We start from the raw sequence: 18,768 nt of genomic DNA, 5'->3' as shown, positions 1-18,768 counted from the left end.
AAAAATTATCAGTTTGTCTTCCCACTTTTAAAGACTGAACCCCCAATTTCTTAGTTCCTCTACTACTTTAGGTATTTACGGTATATTTCCTCTCCTTATTCTTCATTCCAAAATGTTTTAATTTTTCTGCGTTAATTGATTGGACAAATAGATGTTAAAAGAAAATCAATCTTTCTTTGCCCTTCTGAAGTTAATGTTCAGTTCACCATTTTCGTACTGGCCAGAAATTGAAAGAGAAATCTTTTATTTGACTTGGTGACCTCCATGATCTTCATTACACCTTCACTTAACCCAAATTGTTTTTTTTCCCCCCCTCTTGATTTCTGACATTTCATTTAATTTTCTTTTGTTTAGGGTAGCACGGTGGCACAGTGGCTAGCACTACTGCCTCACAGTGACAGGAATCCGGGTTCGATTCCAGTCTTAGGTGACCATGCGCAGTTTGCACATTCTCCCAATGTCTGCGTGGATTTCTTCCAGGAATTCCAGTTTCTTCCCACACCCCAAAGATGTGTAAGTTAGGTGGATTGGCCATGCCCAATTGCCCCTTAGTGTCCCAAGATGTGTAGGTTAGATGGGATTAGCGAGATAAATGTGTGGGGTTCCAGGGATAGGGCTTGGGTGGGATTGTTGTCAGTGCAAGCTTGATGGGTTGAATGGCCTCCTTCTACACTATAGGGATTCTATAAAAGATAGTCATCAGAGACAGACATAAAAGTTTTGACTATTGGAGGGAGTAAAATATATTTTTCTGTTTGGCTGAGATCCAACAGTTATTTTCAGTTCACTCTTCTTTCCCCTCCCCGATTTAATTGCCCTGATAATAGCTGTGGTGTTTGGCAGATCCTGTGGTCGATCTAAACTACCAAACCTCAACATGTTTTACCATATACCTTATAAAGATTAGCGCAAATTACACATTTACTCACAGGCAGATAAGGAGTGCTGCTACTATGTCCTTGTACTCCAGCCCCAACTCCAAGACCTGGAGGTTTCCCTTCCAAAGAGAAAAGTATAACAACATGTGAAAATACTGATAGGCTAAAATCTTCAGTCTTCCAACGCACACCCAAAAGTGCCGATCTCAGCAGTACGCAGGAGTAATAGAAAACAAAAGTTAGCTTAACGGTTCAGCACAGCATATGAAGGCCTTTGACTTCTTGTTTATAGAGTTAGTTGCAACAAATAAAGGTGGGGGAAAGTATATGGTAACAACTTTTGTTCCCATTATTCCTGCTTTATATGGCAGAAAAAAATTAAATCTTATCAAAAATGTCCATGTTTTTAAAAAACGTTAATGTTTTTCCAAGATGTTAGGACAATAAATGTTTCTCAAAAATTTTAGGACATCCTTAGTCAAACTTCTCTGATGCCAATTACAAGGAACATCCCCAACTGTCTTCGTAGCAAATAATGAACTTCAGACTGGCTGCGGGGTTGCTCTGAAGTGACCAGGGTCGGGAAAACACACTTCAGGTTGGAAATGCAACTGTTCCCAAGGTTGCCTCATTCCAGAGGAACACTCAGGCCAGTCGGAAATCACTCCTTCCGTTCTTTATTTTGGAGAAACTCCATTGGGAAAACATCAATCTAGGAAATCCCTCGTGCAAGGGCAAAACACGGTGGATGCTGGAAATCAGGGGTTATAAACAGAAAATGCTGGCAGCATCCGTGGAGAGAGAAACGGAGTTAGCTTTTCAGGTCGATGACCTTTCATCAGAACTGAAGAAAGTTAGAGCTGTATCAGGTTTTAATTAAGAACGCAGACAAACGAGAGTGTTGGTGTGTGGGGGAGGAGAGAAAATCTGTGATTAAATGACAAAATAGATCAAGGAGCAAGGCAAAAGATGATTATTGGACAAGTATCTTTTGTCTATTTATTTGTCCTACTGCTATCTTCTTTGGCCTCATCACATCATACCTTTTGTCATTTAATTTCTCTTGCTTTCTACCCCACCTTCATTCAAATGTCCTCCTTTCCCCGTTTGTGTACTTGCTGTAGACCTACAGCTTCTGACATCTTTCATTGCTAACGAAAGCTCATCAACCTGAAACACTGGCCCAGATCTCCCAGTCTCCGGATTGTCACTCGCCCATTCACTGACACACTGAAAACCTGTTTTAATTGTCCCAAAGCTTTTCAGTGTTAAAGAACACTAATCAGAATCAGGCAGCTAGTGCCACAAAAAGGGGGCGTGACTCACCCTCCCCCCACAGCGATCGAATGCTACATGGGTGCAGTTTGATGGAAGACTGCACCACATTTCCAAAGAAGCGAGGATCAAAAGGCCCAGTCAGAAATATGGAGCTGTCGCGGTGCAGAAAAGCAGGAGTAGAGTGGCAAACCAACAGTGATTGCCGTTCCTTGGAAGATTTGAGCCATTAACTGGGGCCCAAACTGGGCCATTAGGTGAGGGGAGAGTGACTGCCCCTGACATCAAGGCAGCATTTCACGATATCAAGGAGCCCTAGCAAAACTATAGTCAACGGGAATCAGGGGAAAACTCTCTGCTGGTTGGAGTCAAACCTAGCATAAAGGAAGATGGTTGTAGTAGAGATCAGCCATCTTAGGAATTCCTCAGGATAGTGTTTTGGACACAACCATCTTCAGCTGCTTCACCAATGACCTTCCTTCCATCATAAGGCCAGAAGTGGGATGTTCGCTGATGATTGTACAATGTTCAGCGCCATTCGTGACTCCTCAGATACTGAAGCGGTCCATGTCCAAATGCAGCAGGAATTGGATAATATCCAGGCTTGGGTTGACAATTGACATTCATGTCACACAAGTGCCAGGCAATTACCAGCTAGAGAGAATCTAACTACTGCCCCTTGACATTCAATGGCATTACCATCACTCAATCCCTCACTGTCAACATCCTGGGGGTTATCATTGACCACAAACTCAATTGGACCAGTTGCATAAATATTGTGGCTACAAGAGTAGGTCAGAGGCTAGGAATCCTGCAGTGAATAACTCACTTCCTGACTCTCCAAAGCCTGTCCACCAAGATTAAAATGTGAAACAACCTCAACAAATCTTCTGGCTCTTCATGGGGTGCAGATGCTCAAACTTTAAGGACATCAGTTCTTGCCATCATCTGCTCGACTGCAGAGTACCATGCATCACTATTGTACAACTCATCCCACACCAGTCTTGTAGATACCCAGTTCAACATAACAATGCGTATCATCTCGGGTACATTCAACTCAACTCCCCTTCCCAGGCTCCCAGTTCTGAGCAACATTCCACCTCCTCACATAAGGAGGGAGATTGTAGTGGAGAAGGTTTACATCAACCCAAACCTGCCGCTACACAAGGACCTTATTAATCCACCTGCTGCTCGCCTCCCATCACTCAAGAAACTTGTCATCATCCAGGACAAAGCAGCCCACTTGATTGGCAACCCTTTCACAAACATTCACTTACTCCATCACCAACACACAGTAGCAGCAGTGTGTTCCATCCAAGGCTCCTTTTACAGCACTTCCAAACCCATGATCACTACCATCTAGAAGAACAACAGAAGCAGACACATGAGAACACCACCACCTGGAAGTTCCCCTCCAAAACACTCAGCACTCTTACTAGGAATTATAATTGCCAGTCCTTCACTGTCGCTGGGTCAAACGCCTGGAACTGTCCCTAGCAGCACTGTGGGTGTACCCACACATGGACTGCAGGGGTTCAAAAAGGTAGCTCACCACCACCTTCAAGGACAATTAGGGATGGGCAATGAATATTGGCCTCATCAGTGAAGCCCACACCCACTGAATGAATTTTTAAAAATGAACTCTGTTTCTTTCTCCAAAGTTGCTGCTGGACCTGATGAGTATTTCCAGCACTTTCCACTTTTATTTCAAGGAAACCCCTGCTAAGGTTGCCACTTCCCTCTACAAAACGGGCTTGCATCGGAGAAAAATAGGTTCCTGACTGTTCGGCTCTTTTCAGGAGAACCTTAAAAAAATATACATTAATTTACATGCACAACATATGTCTTGGATACATGAATAGTTAATTGCAATCCAGATATCCTCTAATACAACGCCATCCAAGGAGTAGGTTACGGGCCAAATATGACCAGTAAAGCTTTAGGTATTTACGGTATATTTCCTCTCCTTATTTGTGACACTACTTGTGACACTAATAAATAAATTTAAACTTCAGCTTTTTGATGTTCCCAGATCTGGAGGACTAGGAAAGGCAACACCCCAACTAATTAAAATCCATTAATTACAAAGCAACCTTCTTGTGAACTCCAGACCCTGGAACTCAACAGCTTCCGCATTTAAAACTGCAGAGGAGTAGGAAATGAGCAAAAAATAGGGACGCTATTTACTTTTGTGCTATGTAATGGGAAGGAGGGAGCTTTGCTTTTGTGCGCATGAGCCCTTCAATTCTGTGCGGCTCTGCTTCTTGGATCTATATGGAAGAGAGCAGGGGTGTGTGGAGCATGGTGACATTATTGTTTGTTTGAGGACTGCTCACTAGTTTTGCCACACTTCTGTCCCCTGCCACTCCAAAAGCCTTATTTGCATTACTGCTCTTGTAGACAAATTCACTTCAAGACTCCCTTGTTAAAACAGTGCAAATCTGTCATTACTTAGCCCGCTCCTGATGTCAGGGGATGGTCTAGAGGGGATGGTCTCAGTGGAGAGAAGTTCCCAACATTGAGGAAGCAAGGGTGCATTTGAAGCCTCCTCATGCAAAACAGCAATATTAGAAACACACGAGTGGCCATAGTAACTCACCTGCTTGAGGTCTATAGGAAACCTATCAGGGCAGAAAAATGTTTCCATGAATGGGGACCACAACTTATTTAATATTGAAACATAGAACAGACGCTCATTGCACTTAACAAATTTGGCTGTGTAATTAATGACAATTCTTACCTCGCCGAGATTCCATAATAGATAGAGAATCTAAAGAGTCCATTCTGGAACCAAAAGTGTCATAGGATAATGAATACACTGATGGCAGAGTCACCGATGGAATACTATTAGCTGTAACTTGGGCTGGTGGCACTAAGACAGAACTGGGACAAGGAATACTGGCAGGTAAGCTGGGAGAAATACTTCCTGTAACGTTCATGGTCTTCTGCGATTAAAGGAGTAAAACAAATCAGTTTTAGTCGTGGCATAAGATTTTAAAAAATTAAAGAATGCACATCGCAACGCATTTCGCAGCCAATGAATTATTTTTGAAACGTAGTCACAGTTATTTACGTAAATGTCACAACCAATTCACCCATATCAAGAGCCAATAAACATCAATGATCAAAAAACCTGGGTTTTGTTTGTACATACGAATTTGGAGCAGAAGGAGGCCACACAACCCTTCAAGTCTGTTCCACCATTCAACAAGACCATGGCTGATCTGATTATTACATCAACTCTACAACTTGTGTTGGTTGTGGGATGACTGTTGGCCACAACACCAGGAGAACCCTGGCTCTTCTTCAGATAATGTTATGGGGTGCGATATACTCACTTTGGCAGGCAGACTAAGCATTGGTTTAAGATTTCAACCTGAAAGACTGTGCCTCCAATAACGTAGCACACCCCAAAAGATTGTTTGCTGGGCTCAAACTCTAAATCTTCCAACTCAGGGGGCAAATATAATATCAAATATAATATTTGTCTTGCATATATTATTTTTTGACAAATAAACACTCTTGATTCCATGCACATAAGTTAATGGAAATCCACACCTCCCACCCTCAAAATCAATTTAAAAAGATAACTACCACCTAAATTAAGCTTAGCTAATCAATTTGTCATCCACATGTATTACCAGGTTCTGTACTCTAAATAATAGTTCAGCAGGCAGAAACTGGTGGATTAAATCAAATTATTTCTAAAAGTCCTAAAATAACGGCATTATAAATTACTGACCCAACATTTTTCATGATGCAAGACAAATATTTCCAATTTCACACAAATTAAGAAAATCTTTTCCAATTTCATTGGACATACAAATTTTCATTTTAGCAAAATAACTCTCGAAATTCAATTATTCCAGATACGTTTGATTATTTTTCATTTCTTTGTAGAAATGAAACCCCCTAAACACAAGTTTACTATAATGATCTTTTGCAGAATACCACTACAAAAGATCATGAACGAAACCCAGTCCGTCACTCAAACCAGCCTCCTGTCCATTGACTCTGTCTAAACTTCCTGCTGCCTCGCAAAAGCAGCCAGCATAATCAAGGACCCCACGTACCCTGGACATACTCTCTTCCACCTTCTTCCGTCGGGAAAAAGATACAAAAGTCTGAGGTCATGTACCAACCGACTCAAGAACAGCCTCTTCCCTGCTGCCATCAGACTTTTGAATGGACGTACCTTACACTAAGTTGATCTTTCTCTACATCCTAGCTATGACCGTAACACTACATTCTGCAACCTCTCCTTTCCTTCTCTATGAACGGCATGCTTTTGAAAATCTGTATAGTGCTCAAGAAACAATACTTTTCACTGTATAGCAATACATGTGACAATAATAAATCAAACACCTTTACTGTATCCACATTAGTGAAGTTTGAAAAATTGGCGTATGCTAAATATATTGGATGTTATTTTTCTTAGTTATGTCATCTGCAGCTAGTGGTATTCTGTAAAGGAACATTTCAGTAAACTTGTCTTTTGGGGGAAGGCTACAAAGAAATGAAGAATGATCAAAATAACCAGTTATCTCAACCACCATCAATTAATAGAACAACCGGGGCAGGGGGGGATATGTGAAAAAACATGAGACTGGAAAATGCAAGCAGCAAGATGAAACTTTGCCAATTCAGAGTACCAGAGTGTAACATAATTCAATTGCTTTGATATTTATCAGGCCTGAAAGTTCTAGAACAAATACAGAGGCTCCATTAGGACATCTGTAAAATTGCATCGTCAACTGCAAAAGTGTCAATTAATCTTTTACCAAGAGTGCAATAACTCTTCATGAGACTTTACTATAGCAATTAAATAACTTTAGCTGCATATTAATCTGGTTTTGGGTACTGGTGCCTGGAGTTTCCTCTTCATTACACCCAGAGACAGATACAATCTGCATTAGCTCCGAGACGCATGGGTAATTTGGGTGCAAACAGAAACAACTATTTATATTTAGTTATCGCCTTTAACATAATAAAACGTCCCAAGGTACTTCACAGGAGCGTCACACAACAAAATATGACAAAACTAGGCACAGCAGGTGAAATCCAGTTTAAGGAATGGTGGGATTATGCATACACATGAGTTACGCTGAGAACTGAAATATGTTCAAGCCAAATTTTTATAACAGACGCCCATCAAGATCTACAAAACTAGTCCAACCCCAACCCTCAAATGCAAATATCCTCCAACTGCACTGATTCAGAGGATCTCTTCACTTTGCAATCAGACTCTCACATGAAGCAGAGCGTAATTGCTCTGCTGTTTTATTGCAAATTTTTGAATGTTTAAAAAAAATAAAAACCCTTAGGTCATGATTTTTCAAAACGCATTTTTATGTTAAAAATTGAAAAGGTTCCCCGATTTCAGGCTCTGATATATACTGTACCTGATTGTGCACGGATGGTTAAAAGAATTGCAAATTACATTTTGACACCTGAAAAAAAATATACGGTGCGAGTTCCATTCTTTACTTGAACCCTAATTGTTCACGCTAATTTTTGCCCATTTTAAATTTCGGCCCAAATTAGGAGGATGATTGGGTGCAACTTGACACTGAAAAAATGAATCAGAAACTGGCAGCTGAAGCAATTATAGATTCTGTAAAACTGTGGAAATGCTTTCCTCTCTCCCCCCCCCCGCCCTTCCAAAGGTGAAGAATGTGGAATGCTTGCATAGGAAATGACTGCTCTGGAGCTTCTAGGCAAACAAAAAAAATCATTCATCCGTGTAACTGAAAGCACGTGTCTGTTGATTATATTTTGACCATGTCACACCGAGTCCAAATCTGTCCTCAAATATTAACTGCACGGGCATTCTTCCAGTTATCGGATAGAACCAGAAAGAGGAACAAGAAGCCAATTTAGCTCTCTTCAGCCTAGGGGGTGGGGGCCGGTTGATGTCAATTGTAGCACCCAGAGCGCACACACAGCAATTTAAAATCTGGGAGCCCGTCTGTAGTACTATGCTCATTCAAGCATATCATTTCTGGTTTTAAAATCATAGAATCATCGAATCCCTACAGTGCAGAAGGAGGCCATCCAGCCCATCGAGTTTGCACTGGCCACAATCCCACCCAGACCCTATCCCCTTAATCCCATGCATTTATCCATGCTAGTCCCCCTGACACTAAGGGGCAATTTAGCATGGCCAATCAACCTAACCCACACATCTTTGGACTGTGGGAGGAAACCCCCGGAGGAAACCCATGCAGACACGGGAAGAACGTACAGACTCCGCACAGTCACCCGAGGCTGGAATTGAACCTGGTTCCCTGGCGCTGTGAGGCGGCAGTGCTAACCACCGTGCTGTCCTGTGGAATGATTCACAGTACTAAACAAAAGTTAGAGGCATCAAAAATAAAACATTCACTTATTCGGAGGACCAGCCAGATTAGGCTTTCACAGCTTTTAACATCTGCTGGAGTAACAAATTATCATCAGGCATTCGTAGCAATGACCGTTTGTCAACCATCGAATATTCTCAAATGTTATTCGTTAAAGAGACATACGAGGGTTCAGAGTTTTGTTTTACCATTGGGGTTTCTTCTACTGCGGACATAGAATCCAGCAGCTCATCCAGATCTTCTCCTATTTTGTCACCGTCAGTTAAGTCTAAACATGACTCGGGCACTGAAAAGGGTACATCTTCTCCATTCACCAGTGCAGCAGCGGAAAGGCTGGTTTTCTCTAACAGTTGTACAGTGGGTGATGTAGAATTAGGAACAAGTGGAATTGGGGCTGAATCGCAAGCTGCCTGAGCGATTTCACCCAAAGGGATAGAAGAAGAAACGGAAGGCTCCAAACTCAATCCTGGGAAATCTACAACATAAGACGGATAATATCAAACTGTTAATTCCTACCTCTCCCTACTAACCAAGACTTAATTTAACCAAAGATCTTTTAAGTTGTTGATATAGAACCGTAGAAAAGCTATGGCACAGCAAGATGCCATTTAGCTGAACATGACTATTATTATTTTATTTATTAGTCACAAGTAGTTTTACATTATCATTGCAATGAAGTTACTGTGAAAGTCCCCTAGTCACCACACTCCGGTGCCTGTTCGGGTACACCGAGGAAGAATTTAGCATGACCAATGCACCTAACCAGCACGTCTTTCAGGCTGTAGGAGGAAACTGGAGCACCCGGAGAAAACCCACGCAGACACAGGGAGAACGTGCAGACTCCACACAAACAGTGACCCGAGCCAGGAATCGAACTCGGGTCCCTGGCGCTGTAAGGCAGCAGTGCTAACCACTGTGCCATCGCGCTGCCCTAACTACACAGGCCAAAAAAAAATTAACCACTCATTTTAATCCAATTTTTCAGCATCTGATCTGTAGCCTTGCAGGTTATAGCACTTCAGGTGCAGATCCAGGTACCTTTTAAATGAGTTGAGCATTTCTGCCTCAATGACCAATTCGGGCAGTGAATTCCAAACGCCCACCACCCTCTCTGGGTGATAGATTCTTTCCTCATAGCTCCTCTAATCCTTCATCAATCACCTTATATCTATGCCCCCGATAATTGACACCTCAGCGAAAGGGAACAAGCCTTTCATGCTGATCCCACCAAGGTCCCTCATAATTTTTGCACACCTCAATTAGGTCACCCCTCAGCCTCCTCTGTTCTAAGCAAAACAACCCTAGTCCATCCACAACAAAAAGGAAACCATATAAAAAAAAACTTATGAAACTTAAGCCACCAATCTCTACCAACCTACGCATGTAATGCACTTTTAGAGGATAGAGGATAGTTTTATCTAATCTCCTTCGGACATGCACCTTTATTCACCGGGAAAGCAATCAAATATCAGATAAACGCAAAATACTGCGGATGCTGGAATCGGAAACAAAAACAGAAAAATGCTGGAAAATCTCAGTGGATCTGATACCATCTGTGAAGAGAGAGTAGAGTCAGAGCTCTGCAAAGGGTCATCTAGACTCGAAACATTGGCTCTACTCTCTCTCCACAGATGGTGTCAGACCTGCTGAGATTTTCCAGCATTTTTCTGTTTTTGAATCAAGTATCAGACCTCTGCGGGTTTGGCTGCAAGAATAAAAAAGATAAGTTCACTTTACCTATTTCAATATCTTCAACAGAATCCAAACCATTGGTGGGCTATGGAGAAAAAAATAATTTTTGTATGATAATACAGAAACTGAGAGTCATGATAAATGATTGTTTTTCAGATTGAAAGTAAGTTTGTGGTGGGGTTCTCCAGAGGTCAGTGTCGGGGGCACTTATCCTTCCTGACGTACCTTAAATGACCTAGACTGTGGCGTTTGGGGCATAACTTCAAAATTTGCAGATGATACGAAGATTGGGAATGCTGCCAACTGTGACAAGGATAGTCTTGAACTTCAAAAGTACATAGGCATGTTGGTGGATTGGACAGACAAGTGGCAGATGAAGTTCAATGCAAAGAAGCGCGAGGTGATTCATTTTGGCAGAAGGAATATGGAGAGACAGTATAAAAAAAGAGATCAATTCGAAAAGAGGGGCAGGAACAAGAGGGATCTTGGTGTATATGTAGATAAGCCACTGAAGCTGGGAGGGTATGTTGAGAGAGCAGTTAATAAAGCACGTAGTATCAGAGGCTTTATTGATAGGGCATTAAGTACAAGAGTGAAGAGGTCAAGCTGAACCTGTATTAGATACTAATTAAGTCTCATTAAGAGTACCGTGTCTGGCTCAGGGTGCCATACTGGAGGAAGGAAGTGAAGGCACTGGGGAGAGTAGAAGAGATTGGGATAAAGAAACATAGCTGTGACAATAGATTGGAGATGTGGGGACGGTTTTCCTTGAAGGAAAGAAGGCTGAGAGCAGACTGGATGGAGGTATTTGGTTCACTAATGTCCTTTAGGGAAGGAAATCCAGCGTCCTTACTTGGTCTGGCCTACATGTGGCTACAGATGTAAATGTCTTCAGGGATGGGCAATAAATATCAGCCCAGCCAGAGATTTTGTTCATTCCATGAACAAAAAAAAATTTGATCCTGAGCGGTGTGGACAGGGTAAAATTTGAGAAATTGTTTCCACTCAAGAGTGCACCAAGAACAAGAGGGCACAGATTCAAAATTACTTGCAGAAGGGGTAAAAGTGACGTGAGGAAATTGTTTTCACCCAGAGTGTGGTTGGTGTCTGGAAGGAACTTTCTGAGAGGGTGGTGGTGGCAGGTTTCATCGAGGCATTCAAAAGGGAATCGGATTGCTATCTGAAAAGAAAGTGTGCGCAAGGTTATGGGGATAAGGGCAGGGGAGTGGGACTGGGTAGAATGCTCTTTCAGAGAGCCGGTGCAGACTCAATGGCCGGAATTCTACCGGCATGCCCGCCCCGATTCCAGAGGCGGGTAAGGCGTGGGAGAATGGCATTCTCCGTTGGCCTCAGGTGGGACCGTACGAACCTCGGGTTGGTAAAATTCCGTCCTTTGGGTTGAATTGCCTCCTTCAGCACTGTAAAGATTCTGTGATTCCGTGAATACTCACCAAACCCATGTGGACTCCAAAAAACATTATATATAGATATTCCCTATGTAGATATTCCCTTAAATATCCAGCCCCTATTTTTTTAAATTTCACCCCTCATGTTACAATAAGTATCAGATACATGCTTTTTTAAAAAATTGGTTGTTCAGGGAAAGAAAACATTATATTGTCAAACGTTATCAGTACACATGTCTTCTACTTGATGTTCGCAAGCAGGAAATCATGGAGTTCGGTAGCTTTTTACAATGTTATCCCACCTTCTAACAGGCTACGTGATGATCAAAAACAACGCGCCAAATCTTCCGATGGGTGACAATCACTAGATTGCTATTCCACTCCCATTTTGTTTTACGCAACGATGTAGCTTCAGATTTCTGGCCCAGACTTTCAAACCATGGACACAGCAGAATGTAATTATTTTGAGAGTCCTTCCTCATTGCACTGGGTGAGGTAGATGGACTAAGTGGGTAATGGATAGACTGGTAGAGGGTGAGGCTGGGTCAGTGAGGAGTCAAGAGGTTTGAGCAGTTCAACTGAGAGGAGAGGCTGTTAGAGGATCAAGGGGTCAGAGGGAGGAGGTTAGAGGGGGGTTGGGAATGATTCAAAGGGTCGGGGGAAAGGATCCGAGTGGAGTCAGTGGTATAGTTATCCAAGACTTAGACTTGGTTTTAATCTGCCTAATATTTCTTAGCAACCAAGGAGGAACACTCCAAAGTCTCCAGCTTGAACTAAAGAACTGGAGACTTTTTAGAGAGTCCTGGAAACCAGAAAATTTCCCACTGAAGTTCAACTTCCCAGGCAATTCACAGAGTCCCTAAGTTAGGACTTCCAAGGGGGCTCGTGATGCATCATCCAGGGTACATCTTATCTCTAGAAGATCTGGGCCAACAATTTTGCATCTAACATTTTGTTCTCTTTCCTATTTTGTCGACTTCGTAAATGGATCTTGCCATGTTACAAACTACCCATGAGGCAAGAGCAGGGACAGGTTACACATCTGTCTGAGGCTCCTCAGTCAACAGGGAGCAGGTGTGACAAGCGTTACCCCTAGTCGCCACACTCCGGCACCTGTTCGGGTACACGGAGGGAGAATTTAGCATGGCCAATGCACCTAACCAGCACGTTTTCCGGACTGTGGGAGGAAACCGGAGCACCCGGAGGAAATCCACGCAGACACAGGGAGAATGTGCAAACTCCACACAGTGACCCAAGCCGGGAATCGAACCCTGGTCCCTGGCGCTGTGAGGCAGTAGTGCGAACCACTGTGCCACCGTAGAATTTTAAGCTCCCCCATTTCCCTCGAATCATTTTAAAAAGGACATTGTTTCTAAATCCATTTAAAGAGCACCTAAATCGAACATGCAATATTCTCAATCTCCTCAGTCAACTGTTTAAATAAGTATCCCCAACTGGTTAATCAACGTTATTTTTGTAGAGTTCATTTTTTGTCAGATTTGTTATCTCTCCATGTCCAGCAGGACAAGGGGACAAACTGGTGTTGGACATTTGCCAATTGTTCTGTACCAGTACCACTGCAGCTGCTATAAAATACGTAAAATAAATCAGGAAACACAAGAACATTTTATTTATACAGCCTTGAGGCCATGAGCATTTTTGCACTGCATATATTTCATTGCCGCATGCTTTTAGGAACAGGCGTAAATTTAAATATACAAACATTGAATAGACAAACATTGTGACATTTATGGCAACAAACAAATCCTGATTTAGAGTGGTAGACCTGTTGAATTTAAATGAGACGCTCTGCCATTTGTGTTTACTTTAATTACCAATGTAGCAGATGTCACATGCAGAAGCTAACACTTCTAAACTATCACACATTTTCTTTCACATCCGCAAGGAAACTATTTATTTATTATGATGGAATAGTTCTCTACTGCCTGTTAAACAAAATTTCTTTTTGATAAAGAGTGAGATACCAACAAAGTCCATTGGAATCACAGAATCCCTACAGTGCAGAAGGAGGCCATTCATTCTGCTGCAACACTCCTGCGTGAGTATTTTAAATTCCCAATTGAATCAAAAAAAATCAGTGCAGTGTAGATTTTAACTTCTAGTAGCTGTTAAAACTTAATGAAATGCTCATGGATATTGAATGCAGTATGGAATACTTAAAACACGCAAACAAGAAGGTCCTTACTTGATTAGAAGAATCAGCAGAAGATACAGAACTGACAGCAACTACAGGGTTCAAGGGAGGCTAAAAGAGTGGGACAAACATTCAATTAAATAACAATACAAATATGATGAATGAAACTTTAAGAAAACATTAGCTCACAGCAAAGGACGATGTACTCACTTGAGCTCGAACATAAGCTTTTCGAATTTTTAATCCTAATTTCTGAGCCAGCTCCTGGGTTAATTTTATTACATCATCATCCTGAAATATACAGTTACAACACACTTCTCAATCTGCCTGTAGAAATGCCCTTTTGGACGATTAACAAATGGATCAGTCAACAAAAGACAAATCAGATGCATTCTAAAAGTCAAGACTGCAGGCCACAACCTTCAATCAGCCAATACAGATGAAGTTCTTACTAATAATAGAAGATGGTTTCAGCTATTGTTTGGCACAGTAGCTTTTCTCGGACTCTGCAGTTTTGGGAAAAGAACAAAAACACAACTTGGATTTAAACAGCAGCAGAAAACTTCCTCTTACTCGCTGCAGATGGAGGGAGTAAGTTGGACACACCTGTTGGGCACCAAAGCATAGAAATTTTTTTAACGCAATTACAATCAAAAGATCCAAACCGTGTCTTTCAATCATTCTGAACTCTCCATTTCAAATGATTATATTGAAGGTTGGAGCTGATCAGAACCCAGGCAACAATTCAGAAACAAGTCAACGCTGAAGTCACATTATTTCCAAAGGAATGGGTAACAACTGGATCATGCTTTTAGCCAGCAATGCCCGCATCCCGTTAATTTCTCTCCCATGGGAGCTGGTGTGCAAGAGAAATGTGGGTGCACTGGGGCTGGAGAGCCAGCTACGTCAGGGTTGAAGCCCTGGTGCAAGGCATGGCTGGGTTGGAGCCCGGGGAGACAGGCACAGCAGGGCCGGGAAGGGCAAAATAGAATCGGGCCCAGGGAGGTCGAAGTTTCTCATTTTGGAGGGATCAGTGACTGAGTGGGTGTGTGGAAAGCGGTGAGTGGGTGCGTGGAAAAGGACGGGTGTGAGTGACAGCGGGTGTGAGTGACAGCAGGTGGGAGAGAGAGCGACTAAATGGGCATGTGGTAGTGAGTGTGTGTGTGTATGCGACTGACTGACGATGTGTGGGTGAGTTGGTGAATGAGTGACAGGGTGAGTGGATGGGGAAAGAGTCTAAGTCTGCCTTGCGCCCAATTCGAGTTCTCTCACTCACTCTCACCATCACACATTAACACATGCACACACTCCCACTCACATACACTGGCCCTCCAACATTCTCGTCATTTCTATTACTCACACCTTTTTAACAGAACAGCTTATTGCTCTGACATTGCTTTACATTCGTTCAATTGTCTTTCTTTAAAACCTCAATTGTTTTTTTAGAAATTCAGTTTATTGTTGTGCCAAACCTTATCTTTCATAAATACGCTTATTGGCCTGGCCCTTTGAGGGAGAAAAATATGCAAATATGGCCTCCCGAGCAAAATGGTTGGACAAGCCTACTGTACAGCATTGAGAGGTTGGAAGTACAATCTTTTCTGAATAATGGTCGTCAAGTGGATGCAAATACCATTGCTCTTACCTGTGGCACAGCTAATGAACACTTTGCAACAACATCATAGGCTTCTTTATGCCTTCCTAACTCTTTTAGAGATTTTCCCTTTCGATAGAGTGCTCTGTAGTTGTTATGATTCAACTTCAAAGCTTTGTCACAATCATCTAATACCTGATTATAGAGACCCTAAAGTGAGAGAGCAGCGAAGATTAGAAACATTATTCAAGATAATGACTTGTCACAATTAGCTTTAAAATTCAAGAACTTTATGAGGGGGAAATAAGTGGGGGCAAAAAACATTATTCAGTGATCTCTGCAGAAGGTGTGCACGGTATGAACAAGACCTGAATAATTTATGTTATCAAATCAAATAGTGTATTCCCCAGAAAAGATATCATTAACCCCAGATAAATTTGAAGCAAAATGACATACAGATTGCCAGTCGCAAAGGGTGATAAAATGTCCAAATTCTTATCATTATACTTCATATGAGACAATTAGCAAGCAAGCTTCTCAGTATATCTTAGACTTGTGTTCTGTAATCTTACCATATTCAAGTAGCAGGCTGCTCGATTTGCATACAGCTTCTCTATAACTCCATTTACAATACTGACTTCTTCAGATGCATAATCAGCCACATTTAAGGCCTCAGTATACTGATTCAAGGCATCGGCCCAATTACATTCTCTGAATTTATCATTTCCCTCATCATACAAATTTCTCACGAGGTCTTGAAGAAACACCTATAAATTAAAATGATTAATGTATCTGAAACCTTCACATAGTGCATCAATAAACCTTATCCTCTCTCAAAGAGAGAGCAGGAGAATACAATATCACCTTTCTTCCCACCCAAAGAACACCCAAGTCTTCAACAGCGCTTCTCACTCTGACAGGCTACACTGGGAATGATGCTTAGATACCAGCCATGTGGTAATACTCTCACTACCTAGTCAGAACTTTAAAGTCCCCTCACAAGGACTACTTCCATAAAGATCATAACCATCCAAAGCCTTCTGTTACCCCTTCAATCTAGCTTAAGGCATGTTTATATACCAGTAGAGGTTAAAATGTGCTCATCCCAGAGATATGAATCTGAGTGAGCTGCTGAGGGCGGCACGGTGGCACAGTGGTTAGCACTGCTGCCTCACAGCTCCAGGGACCCGGGTTCGATTCCGGCCTTGGGTCACAGTCTGTGTGGAGTTTGCATGTTCTCCCCGTGTCTGCGTGGGTTTCCTCTGGGGGCTCTGGTTTCCTCCCAGAGTCCAAAGGTGTGCGGGTTAGGTTCACTGGCCATGCTAAATTGCCCCTCGTGTTAGGGGGATTAGCAGGGTAAATGTGTGGGGTGACGGGAATAGGGCCTGGGTGGGATTGTGGTCGGTACAGACTAGATGGGCTGAATGGCCTCCTTCTGTACCGCAGGTACTATTATCAGGAGTTGCATAATTAGTAAACTTACCATTGGGCAAGTTCAAGCATACATTTTCCATCCAATTTTCCTCTATACACAGCACTCAAGTAATCCAATGCAGGCAGCTGTCAAGTGAATCTTTTCCTCAAACATATGAACATTTCTGCTGTATTACAATTCCAGTCTTAAAGACCCAAGTTTAAATTCTCATCAAATTGTAAGAGGTTTCTCATTGCCTACGTCCTCCAAAAATGTAGTAAAATTATTAGCTCAACCGGTATAATTTAAAAATATTTAAAGATACATTTATTTTACCTCATATTCTCGCTCAGTACCAGGGTACGGCAACGTAGACCTGCAAAATAAAAAAGCATCTTTATGTTCAACTCATCAAAATCCAGCACCTTTTCCAACAATTAAGATTCAACTACAGAAACAACCTTTTCCAATTACCAGCACCTTAAAAGTCAATATGATGAAGATTACCAACACAAACAGCCAACACCTCATCCCGAACTATCTAAATTATATTTCCCATTTAACACAGTATTAACAAGGATGCATAACTTTAATTTTAAACAAGCTTCCTCGTATGTCTCATTAACGAATATCATTTGAGAATACTCGATGGTTGACAGACGATCATTGCTATGAATGCTTAACAATCATAATTTGTTACTCCAGAAGGTATAAAGAGCCGTAAACGCCTAATCTAGTTGGTCCTCCAAATAAGTGAATGTTTTATTGATGTCTCTAACTTTTGTTTAATACTGTGAATCATTTCACAGGACAGCACAATGGCACAGTGGTTAGCACTGCTGCCTCACAACCCCACGGACCCAGGTTGAATTCTCAGCTTGGGTCACTGTCTGTGTGGAGTTTGCACATTCTCCCGGTGTCTGCGTGGGTTTCTTCTGGGTGCTCCGGTTTCCTCCCAGAGTCCAAAGATGTGCAGGTTAGGTGGGTTGGTCATTGTAAATTGCTCCTTAGTGTCAGGGGCACTGGGGTAAATGCATGGGATTATGGAGATCGGGCCCGAGTGGGATTGTGTTGTGGTCGGTGCAGACTCAATGGGCCGAATGGCCTCCTTCTGCACTGTAGGGATTCTGTGATTCCACTGTGAAGCAAACAAGCATTTAGCACTACTGTTGCCTAAAGTGCATGTCAGCAGTAATGGAAACAAAGATGGAGTGGCATGTAATAGATTTAACATTTTAACATGTGGTATTTTTTATAATGTTGACAACTGGGCTACAGCCAACTTGGCTAACTATTTTGGTGCCTGTTCAAGAAAAACAACAACAGAATTTTGATCGCGCTGTCTTAAGTGACAACCAATTCAAAACTTTGCATTGTATTTCAAAATAACCTTTAGGGACAGGGTTTGAATGATATGGGCCCTGAACAAGTCCTGGATAATAAGCTGGCAGAGATACAAAAATAAATCTGCAGTTTGACAAGTAAACAAAAGCTAAATCGTAGAAAAGAATAGGAATTAAAACACTAATTTACTTAATTTTTTTACACAACATGCACCCGAGACAAAAAAATCTTGCATTTATATAGTGCCTTTATTAACCACCGGACATTTCAAAGTGCGTTACAGCCTATGAAGTATAGTCACCGTACTGAAGCATAAAATACTGCAGCTAATTTGTAGACAACGAGCTCACACAACTAGCAATGTGATAATGACCAAATCAGTTTTCATGGCGAACACAGGAATAACTCCTCTGTTCTTCCTAGAAATAGCACCCGATGCTCTGACGAAGAGTCATCCAGACATGAAACGTTGGCTCTGTTCTCTCGCCATGCTGATGCTGTCAGACCTGCTAAGATTTGCCAGCATTTTCTGTCTTTGTTTCCAATTCCAGCATCTGCAGTAATTTGCTTTAACTAGGTGATTTTGTTTTTACATCAATCTGAAAGTGCCTAGGGCTTCAGTTTAACACCTGAGAGACAGCACCTCCAACA

The 18,768-nt window shown here is 42.0% G+C and overlaps 1 protein-coding gene across 3 annotated transcripts in view; it reads right to left on the bottom strand.

The window, feature by feature from the left end:
* Positions 1-18,768, bottom strand: part of zc3h7a (zinc finger CCCH-type containing 7A) — a 103,302-nt gene that overhangs the window by 37,559 nt on the left and 46,975 nt on the right. For all 3 annotated transcript variants that reach the window (XM_078240753.1, XM_078240754.1, XM_078240755.1), the window contains exons 3-11: positions 17,110-17,149; positions 15,932-16,126; positions 15,411-15,569; positions 13,976-14,056; positions 13,817-13,876; positions 10,250-10,289; positions 8,701-8,987; positions 4,894-5,098; positions 930-997 (exon numbers count right to left, since the gene is read on the bottom strand). In XM_078240753.1, the coding sequence (XP_078096879.1) occupies positions 930-997; positions 4,894-5,098; positions 8,701-8,987; positions 10,250-10,289; positions 13,817-13,876; positions 13,976-14,056; positions 15,411-15,569; positions 15,932-16,126; positions 17,110-17,149 (1,135 nt within the window). The remainder of the gene's footprint in view (positions 1-929; positions 998-4,893; positions 5,099-8,700; positions 8,988-10,249; positions 10,290-13,816; positions 13,877-13,975; positions 14,057-15,410; positions 15,570-15,931; positions 16,127-17,109; positions 17,150-18,768) is intronic.

The sequence above is a fragment of the Mustelus asterias genome, chromosome 23, assembly GCF_964213995.1.
Source record: "Mustelus asterias chromosome 23, sMusAst1.hap1.1, whole genome shotgun sequence".
Taxonomy (NCBI): Eukaryota; Metazoa; Chordata; class Chondrichthyes; order Carcharhiniformes; family Triakidae; genus Mustelus; species Mustelus asterias.
Note: the sequence above shows the minus strand (reverse complement) of the source record. Positions and strands in the feature narration are given on the sequence as shown.